Genomic DNA, 10,344 nt, shown 5'->3' with positions numbered 1-10,344 from the left:
TGATAAAGAATAAGCCATGGAAAAAATAAAATGGATAAATTAGTCAAAAACTTCAGCTAAGCAATGCTTTCACATTTAAAAAGAAAATATTATGCTCAGTCAGTGAAAGAAGCCAGTCAAAAAAGACCACATATTGTATGATTGCATTTTTATGAAATGCCCAGAATAGACTAATCTATAGATACAGAAAGATTAGTAGTTGTCTAGGGTTGGAGGAGAGTAGGGATTGAAGAGCGATAGTTAAGGGGTGTGAGGTTTCTTTTTGGGATGATGAAGCGTTTCAAATTCATTTTGGTGATGGTTGTACAACTCCGTGAATATACTAAAAGCCAATGATTTATACACTTTAATGGGAAAATTTTATGGTATGTGAATTATGTCTCAATATAGTTGTTAAATAAGTTATACTCGTACTGAGTAGTACTACCAGCTTTTAAAATATATTTGAAATGTATTTTGAGAGGTCACCCGTATGTATAATAAAAAATGTACAAAAAGTTATACTGTGAAAATTGTCTTACTCCCATTCATGTCTTGTAGCCACCCAGGTTTTCAGAGATGTTTTATACATATGCAGACAAAGTCATATGTCTGTATGTATATAAAGGTTCGTGTATGTGTATACACACACACGCAGATCTCAGGATACTTGGTAATGTTCTATACCTTGTTCTTTTTGCTCCTACTTTATATTGATCCTTTCATATAAAAGTACATAAAAATTTAAAACCAGATTTTTAATCTGCTAAATTAAATCATTGTTTAGAAAACGGGAGGAAAGAAGTATGTGTATAAAGGGCCTTTTGTCTTGGACGTAGTTGTTCAGGTGTGTTCCACAAACATCTTTCCTTCTCTATATTTGGTAGGAGCATGATATAATTTTGTTACAAAGCAGTGTCTTGATTTTGATAAAAATCCATACCCAAACTAAGATTTTCTTAACATTTGTCAGATTTTATTTTTTCCTTATTGAGAACATATTCTACTTCGGGTCAATGCTTTAGTGCTATTTGATCCTTATATTACTGTAGTATTCAAATGACACATTTGCCTCAAAAGCAATTTTTTAAAATACTGCTTTTAATTGACACATAATAACTGTCACAACGTGACATAGGATGGGGTACAATGTGATATTTTGATACGTGTATACAATGTACAATGATCAAATCAGAGTAATTAGCGTGTCCATCACATCAAATGTTTATCATTTCTTTATATTGGGAACATTCGGAATCCTCTCTTCTACCTATTTGAAAATATACAATAAATTATTGTTTATTATAGTCACCCTACAGTGCTACAGAGCACTAGAACTTGTTCCTCTTATAAAGCTCTAATTTTGTATCCCTTTATAAACCTCTCCCCATCCCTCTCTTCCCCCCACCCTTCCCATCCCATAATAATGACTATTTTACTCTCCACTTCTGTGAGATGAACTTTTTTAGTTTCCACATATGAGTAAGAACATGTGGTATTTGTCTTTCTGTGCCTGGCTTATTTCCTTTAACATAGTGTTTTTTGTAGGCTCACCCATATTGCTGCAAATGACAGAATTTCATTCTTTTTTATGGCTGAATAATATATACACCACATTTTATTTATCCATTTATCCGTTGACGTACACTCAGGTTGATTCCATATCTTGGCTATTATGAATAGTGCTGCAGTAAACATGGAAGTGCAGACATATCTTCAACATACTGATTTCCTTTTATTTGAATGTATACCCAGTAGTGGAGTTGCTGGATCACATGGTAGTTTTCTATATTTAGTTTGTTGAGGAACCTCTATACCGTTATCTATAATGACTGTACATTCCCATCAGCAGTGTATAAGGGTTCTCCTTCCTCTGCATCCTCACCAGCATTTGTTTTTTGATAATAGCCATTCTCATTGGAGTGAGATGAAATCTCATTGTGGTTTTGATTTGTATTTCCCTAATGATTAGTGATATTCAGCATTTCTTTATATATCTGTTTGGCACTTGTATATTCTCTTTTGAGAAATGTCCATTCAGATCATTTGCCCATTTTAAAATCAGATTATATTTGTTTTTTTCTCCTGAGTTGTTTGAGTTTCTTATAGATTCTGGATACTAGTCCCTCATCAGATGAATAGTTTGGACATATTAATATTTTCTCCCATCTGCAGGCAGTCTCTTCACTTTGTTGATTGTTTCCTTACTATACAGAAGCTTTTTAGTTTGATATACTGATTTTGGCCAGGCGTGGTGGCTCATACCTATAATCCCAGCACTTTGGGAGGCTGAGGTGGGGGATCGCTTGAGACCAGTCTGGGCAACATAGTGAGGCCCTGTCTCTACAGAAAATAAAAAAAAAATTAGCTGGGCATGGTGGTGTGCACCTGTATTCCCAACTATGCGGGAGGCTGAGGCAGAAGGATTGCTTGAACCCAGGAGTTTGAGTTTGCAGTGAGCTGTGATTGCACCACTGTACTCTAACCTGGGTGACAGAGTGAGACTCTGTCTCTAAAAAAGAAAAAAATAAAAGAAAAAAAGGAAAGAAATAGTACTGATTTTTGTTTGTGTAGTTGCATTTGTATCTTGCAACTGAATTTATTATCAGTTATAAGAGTTTTTTAGTGATGTTTTTAGGTTTTTTTGTATAGAAAATCATATCATCTGCAAATAGGGACAGTATGCCTTTCTCCTTTCCAATTTGGATACCTTTATTTTTTTTTCTTGCCTAATTACTATGGCTAGGACTTCCAGTACTGTGTTGAGTAAAAGTGGTAAAAGTGGCATCCTGTTTTGTTCCAGTTCTTAGAGCAAAAGCTTCCATATTTCTGCCATTCAGTATGATGTTAGCTGTAGGTTTGTCATATATGACTTTTATTTCTTGAGGTATGTTCCTCCTATGCCTAATTTTTGAGAGTTTTTATCATGAAGGGAGTTGAATTTTACTGAATGCTTCTATGTTTATTGAGATCATCATGTGGTTTTTGTCTTATCATTTCATTGGTATGATGTATCACGTTTATTGATTTGCGTGTATAGAACCATCCTTGCATCCCTGTAATAAATTGTACTTGATCATAGTATGTAATTTTTTTTTTTTAGAAACAGTGTCTTGCTCTGTTGCCTGGGCTAGAGTACAAGTGGTGTCATCATAGCTCACCGCAACCTCAAATTCCTGGGCTCAAATGATCCTTCTGCCTCAGCTTCTAGAGCAGCTGAGACTCAGACATGCACCACTATGCCTGGCTAATTTTTAAATTTTTGTTTTTGTAGAAATGGGGTCTTGCTATGTTGCCCAGGTTGCTCTCAACTCCTGGCCTCAAGCAATCCTCCTGCCTCATCCTGTGTCATATGAGTTTGGTTCTATTTGTTACTTTGTCTGTTGGAAGTGTATTATTTTTCTTGCCTTTTTGCATGCCTCATAATTTTTCTTTTTGTTTTAAATTGGACATCTAGTTTAGGGCATTAGAGACTGAGGTAGATTTTTGTGTGTGTGTTTGGAAATGGAAACCCATTTCCTTCTGTTGGGCATTTATTGTTGGAGTTTGAGTAAATCTAGTCAGGAGCTGGGCTCCAGGTGAGGTTTGTTGTCTCTGTGCTTATTCTCAGCGTACCACAGGCTTCAAATTCCTTTAGGGATACCTGCGTGTAGCATGGGGACAGGGTTGCCACAGACTTTTTCCCAATTCCCTCACAGATAAAGGCTTTTTTTCCATAAATGATATAGGAGAGTAGCTTCCAAGTGACATTTCTTGTCCCTTTCCCAGGCCTGCACCAGGAGGCAGTCCTCTTTCTCTGGCCTTGCCAGTGCGAGAGGGAACATTTTGCCCTCCTTACCAATACGGAGTATTGTGAAGCTTTTAAATCCTTTCCTATCTGATAAATGAACATGTTATTTTGTTATTGTGAGTTGTTAATTTTGAACAAGTTAATGTATTTTATAACACTAGAAATATTTTTATTGAATGTTAAACTCTAACCAAGGTGACAGATCTCATCACTATTATTTAATATTTTTGTGGATGTCCTGGCCAATGTAAGGAGACATGAAATAAAAATGTAATAAAAATATTGTAAAGGGGGAACTATATCATAATATGTGACTACATACCTAGGAAATCTAAGAAAAATAACTGGAAAAGTCTTACAGTTTATAAGAGAATTTAGGAAAGTGACTGGACACAGGGTAATGACAGAGAAATACAGTTTCTTTAACTGATAATACCCAGATAAAATGAATAGTGGGAAATATTCGTTCATAATAAGGAAATAAAAACATGTAAGATCAAAAATAATCTAAGAGGGCTCTGTGATTCTCCAGGATAATGGATAATGTAGAATGCAGCTCTTAGAAGTTTTGCACCCCTTTGTTTTGTGTAGCATCATTTAGAACAAACCTTGGGAAATGTTGGAATAAGACACACAGAGTCACCTTAAGGAGATCCAGTGACTGGTCAACCTCCAAGATTTGACTGAAGAGATACGTGGTATTAATAACATAACAAAAGAATGATGCCTCATTACGAATGGAACTCAAACAACCACAAAAATTTATAAAAAAGGAGAATTACAGCACTAACCATCATCATTTGTCTAAGCGTACTGATTTAGGACTTGAGTGCAAAAAGCATATGGCTTGGGCTATCGCTGCAGTTTTCTCCTGCTAAACAGAGTGGAAGAAAATGTCCACGCTCATGATCTCATTGAAAGTTGATCTCTCCCTGCTTTTGTTCCATAAGGATATAGGAGAGAAGGTTCCAGGAAGAGTTTCTTGCTTTTTCTCAGGGCTGCATCAACAAGTGCTCTCAGTGTCATTTACAAACCTAATTGTTCCAGCTTTTCTCACTCACTTTATGAAATATTGACAGAGTTGGTAATAACTTGATGGCGACATGTTGCCTTGTTTGTGTATGTACGTAGTTAACATGATTAAAAGCAAGAAAGAGTGTTTTGTCAATTTGTAACTGGAGTTGACTCAATTAGGACCAGGGGTTTGGGCAGAGATGTTGAGTGACTTCTCTTACTCTATTCACTCCTCTCTGCTGGGTGTCATGACTTAAAACAAGTTGGAAAATACTGCTATAAACAGTTGAGCTCTTAGGAGGAAACCAATCCTGATTTTGTGATTTCATGGACTACTTCATAGCAGATGACTAGCCAAGATCTCATTACAAGGAGTCCTTCACAACAGTGGTCCCCAGCCTTTTTGGCACCAGGAACCGGTTTCATGGAAGACAATTTTTCCATGGACTGGGGGTGGGGATGGGGGAATGGCTTAGGATGATTCAAGTGCATTGCATTTATTACATTTGCAGCCATTCCTCAGCGCTAGCATCACTGCCTCAGCTCTACCTCAGATCATCAGGCATTAGATTCTCATAACCTAGGCCCCTCGCGTGCTCAGTTTACAGTACGGTTCACACTTCTATGAGAATAATGCTGCCACTAATGTGACATGAGTCCAGAGCTCAGACGGTGATGCGAGTGATGGGGAGTGGCTGTAAATACAGATGAAGCTTTGCTTGCTCACCTGCTGCTCACTTCTGCTGTGCAGCCCAGTTCCTAATAGGCCACTATTAGTTCTAATAGACAGGTACCAGTCCTTGGCCCAGGGGCTGGGGACTGCAGTTTTAGAGCTTTGCATCTTGTTCCTAGGCACCACACCAATCCGGTGGGCACTGAATGGCGATGGAAGATGGACCAACCTGAGATGATCTTAAAGGAAGCCATTGAAAACCATCAGAACATGATTAAGCAGTTTAAAGGTATTTATCTTCCCTCTACAAAGGAATGTGATTACCTATTAATAGCCTGAATCAAATTGGCAGAGGAATTGCTTCTTTGGTAGGATTTTGTCCCCACTGGCAAATTTTCCTATAAGGAAGTGAAAACTTTGTAGAAATATTGTATCTATTTTGGCATTTTTAGCTTGTATATTCCATGTGATGGAAGAATTAAAAATTTAATCCAAAGCGTAGCAACTTACAATGTGGTGCACTTGTTCTGTAAGTTTTGCCTAGGAATGTATCGTCATCCTTTTTAAAAACCTTTGCTATTGTCCTGTCTTGGTGAGCTTAAGCAGCCTTATGCATGGATTGGAAATTTTAGGTCATTGAAAAATTCTTAAATAATGTCAGTTAGTGTTGGGAAAGCAGTTTTGGATGAATGCCCTATAAAAAAGGAGGAATGATATTAATAAAAATTTCTTCCTCATGATCCATAGTGATGTAGTAAAAATTCTGCCACTCAGTTTCTAGAATTCCCTGATTCAATTCTGTCTCATACTTAAAAACACTTGACTTTACTGGAGATCACTGGTTCTCAAACCAGTGAGATCACGTACCAGAATCATCTGGAGTGCTTGTTAAAACACAGATTGTGGGTCTCCTTTGATTGATTCATTCAGCCTGAGGTGGAGCCTAAGAATGTGTATTTCTGACAGGTTCTGGGTGTTGTTGAATGGAGGACCACACTTTGAGAACCATTACTATAGATAGATATAGTGGACTTATAAAGCAATGGCTTCGAAAGCAACTGCTGTAGCCAATGAATTGAAATTTGTTAGGTTCCGTGTTAACTTTGTAAGCTCCTGTGTCCACCTACCACTGGTGACTCCTTCTCTCCTGTAGTCTCCTTTAGCTTCACATGCAACAATAAAAAAAATTCCAACCAAGGCTGTTTTGATATGGGCACTCTGTGATGTTAATAACATATACAAGAATCTTTATAAACCCGAGTAATTAGCATTCTGAAAGTCAGGTGATTCTTTTATGGAATGAAATTTGTTCTGTTCAGATCACTCATTCTTAAGATTATAGTACTTCTTATTACTGTTCTTATTTCTTATGAGAAATGGAGAAAAGTAATGTAAATAATGGTCCAAAATCAATAGTAATATACAAAAGACAATTAGTCAATAATTATATTTTTATTTTATTCTTCATGAGTTTTCTAGGGAAAGTTGACCTGTACGTAATTTTTCACCTTGATTTTTAGTGTCAAGCACTTTTTTGGGCTTTGGGAGAACAAATTACTATCTCTTATTTGGATAAAGCAATGTCTCTTAGCAGTCTTTTGGAAAATTAAATGAAACTATTGGTAAATAACTAGTAAGCCTCTCATCTGGAATTTTTTTTTTTTTTTGAAGCACACTTCTGGTTTTTTAATAACATTTGCTTGTGATGACCTTCTGTGCTCTGGAACTTCTGTTTTACATGAAATTGGAGCCCAAACCTACAAGCCTTGCGATTACCATCCAATGCTCTTCATGGCGCCCCCTTGCACTGTGGCCCTCTCTGCCTTCCTCTGCATCTTTACGTCCACAGTTGGTTTCAGAAGCTCTGACGTCAATGCACAGAAGTTCAAATCGATAGCCCGGTTCCTTCTTTCAGTCTTTGTCTTTCCTCAGGTTGCTACCGGTTGCCAGAAAGGACTGGGTCTGGAATATCTCACAGGTAGCCTTCTTTTTAGAGAAGTCGATTATTTCTTTATCCAAAATTCTTCTCTTCTCTTCAGGCTTCATTCTCTCTTCTTGGTGAACTCTCTTCAGGTGCTCAAATTTGGCCTGCAGCTCTTTCAGCTTCTTTCAATATAGCTTCTTTCTCCTTTACTCGCTGCACAGACATCTGCTTCATTTCTTCTTCCTTCCTCTGACGTTCACCATGGAATTCATGTCTTTTGGCTTCGTAGGTCTCTTGAAGACTGACAGGTTTGTTCTCTGGGCCCACATCTGAGAAGCCCATTTCCTCCGACTTGCAACGTCTGTAGAGCTTGTAGTGCCGAGTGTGGGTCTGCTTGCGCAGGTCTTCCATGTTTTTGCAAATGAGCATCTCCCGCAGTTTTACGAAGTCACAGTGGTTTTCATTTTCCACTTGTACAACACCCCAAGGGTCCTGGTGAGCTTTGACCATTTTATTTCTGATTTTCACCTCATCCATACTTCCTACAACAGCAAATGACAATTGTCCATTCATTGCAGCATTGATCCTAGCAACAGTGTCATCGTCTGTTGGGAACTGGTATATCTGGACGCCATTGCTGACCAATTCACTCATGAGCTTGATCTTAAACTTCTGTAATTCAGTTTTAGAAATTGTATCTGCTTTGGCAATCACTGGTATAATGTTCATCTTGCTGTCAAGGTTCTTCATGGTTAGGAGATCAAGTGTCTTCAGAGAGTGGCCTGTGGGTGATAGGAAGTAGAGGCACACATGGATGCGAGAGTCGTGGTAGTTGAAGAGAGACTGCTTAATCTTCATTTCTTCTTGGAGATAGGCCTCAAACTGGGCATCTATGTAGTCAGCTATGGGTTGGTAGCTCTCTTCTTTATTTGGTCACCAAATTCCACCGTATTCACAATGGTCAATTTCAATCAAACGTTACTTTCTTGGAGTTTGTATGTCTGAGCTTTAAGTTTCACAGGTGGGCAAAAATGTGAAGATTCTTGGTCTTCAAAATTAGTATTAAATAACGTGTCAGTCAGTGTTGATTTTCCAATTCCAGTCTCCCCCACGCAGAGAATATTAAAACAGAAACCTTGCTGAATGGATCTGTTGACCAGCTGATCAGGCAAACTCTCAAAGCCAACATGGCTAGACATAGTCAAGGAACAAATATTTTTGCCTTTTTTCTGTTCATCATCAGACACTTGTGAGGATGTACAAGTTGTTTTCATTCCCAGGTGAGGCAGCTGCTGCGCCACCTCGGAGGAAGCCATGGTCACCGGCAGGAAGGCAGCGGAGCTGCCCGCATCTGGAATTTGACTAGCTTTTCTTAGACTCACTGTTGGTTTGGTTAATATTATTGATTGTTGATCTTCATAGAAGCTATATATCTTTTTAATAAATTTCCAGGCAAATTCTTCTTTTTTTTTGGATAGTGTATTAGGGCTTTCTAGAAAAACAACTGATTGTGTGTGTGTGTGTATATGTCTTTATGTTTGGAGAGCAAGAGAGATTTCATTCATTCATTCATTTTGAGGAATTGGCTGACATAGTTGTGGAGGCTGGTGAGTTTCAAATCTGATGGAGTTCACTGACAGGTTGGAGACGTAGGAATGGTGGTTCAAGTCCAAAGGCACTCTGCTGGCAGAATTCTTTCTTGCTTGGACGAGGTCAGCCTTTGTTATATTAAGATAATCTGACCAACTGGATAAGGTCCATCCAAATTATGGAGGGTAATCTGTTGTACTCAAAGTCCACCAATTTAAATGTTAATCTCATCCAAAAAAACACCATCACAGAAATATCCAGATTAATGTTTGACCAAATATCTGGGCACAGGGCCCAGCCAAATTGACACATAAAATTAAGAATCACAGAGAGTAGTATTAGAAGTAGGAAATATCAGTAATTTTATCTTTATATTCTATTAATAATAAATTTATTTTCAGTTAGTGCTTGAAGAGCCAATTGAACCTTTAAATATTATAGGATGATGGCTGAGGATGTGTGTTTCCTGGACATACTGGAATCTCCCTAAATGCAGTCTGCGTGGGGACGAAGCAGCCCTGAAGAGTAGACATTTATTTCTCCATTCGAGATGTCCTTGATACAGAATGACGATCTGAGTTTTGATAGTAATTTTTCTGACAGGAACGTTTTGGCAAATGTGCTTTAAATGGAAATAAGTAATGAATAAGTCATGAGGTAGACTTTGTTGACATTAATAAAATGTGTTAGGTGAGTTCAGTGAGCATATGTTCTTTGTTGTCTGCCAAGCTTGTTTGAGGGCTTGTCCTGAGCAGAAAGTTGTGTTGGTAGTAACCTTGGGCTTACTTTAATCAGTAGGCATCTCAAATGGTTTGTCTTTGGGTTCCCATGGTGTAAGAAAGAGAGTTTTAAAATGTATATTGTCTTGTAGGGGGATGGTTGGATACAGGATGGCAGGGAGAAAGAGTAGAGCATATCTATGGATAAGTTATTCCTGAGTAGGGGTTAGAATGCATAAGAAGGAGGGAATGATCCCCAGAAATTCAACAACTGCCACCAATTTCATTCGTAAAAACAGCATTCATATGGTATCTGTTTTACCCTGGTAATTCCCATAAAGAATTCTTTTTATACCTTGATTGACTTGATAAAATATGACCCTGTCAGCAAAATATTTAATCAGCAGTAAATTTGCTAGAAAGATTTTCAAAGTGGAACTGGTTGATATTTGTACACGGACACTCTTCAGGTTAGCAAAGCAGTTTTTCTTTAAACCAGAGGAAAACAGGTATATGTTTGGAGATGTGATGGGTGTAGGTAGGCCAGCACAAGGGTGGGGAACCTTTTCATGTTGGAAGGCTGCATTAATTTAGCTGTAATCAAATAAGGCCTCATTCAAGAAACTCCAATTAGATATACTTAAAAATGTACATT

At 37.8% G+C, this 10,344-nt stretch overlaps 1 protein-coding gene and 1 pseudogene across 1 annotated transcript in view; one reads left to right on the top strand and one right to left on the bottom strand.

Moving 5' to 3' along the window:
- The window catches only part of LOC105806992 (S-adenosyl-L-methionine-dependent tRNA 4-demethylwyosine synthase-like), a 183,935-nt gene that overhangs the window by 63,664 nt on the left and 109,927 nt on the right, over window positions 1–10,344 (top strand). Inside the window, exon 11 of the mRNA XM_012640242.1 lies at window positions 5,636–5,745. Coding sequence (XP_012495696.1) covers window positions 5,636–5,745 — 110 coding nt within the window. The remainder of the gene's footprint in view (window positions 1–5,635; window positions 5,746–10,344) is intronic.
- Window positions 7,368–8,696, bottom strand: LOC105807067 (annotated as a pseudogene).

The sequence above is a fragment of the Propithecus coquereli genome, unplaced genomic scaffold (assembly GCF_000956105.1).
Source record: "Propithecus coquereli isolate 6110/MARCELLA unplaced genomic scaffold, Pcoq_1.0 Scaffold150, whole genome shotgun sequence".
In the NCBI taxonomy this organism is placed as follows: Eukaryota; Metazoa; Chordata; class Mammalia; order Primates; family Indriidae; genus Propithecus; species Propithecus coquereli.
Note: the sequence above shows the minus strand (reverse complement) of the source record. Positions and strands in the feature narration are given on the sequence as shown.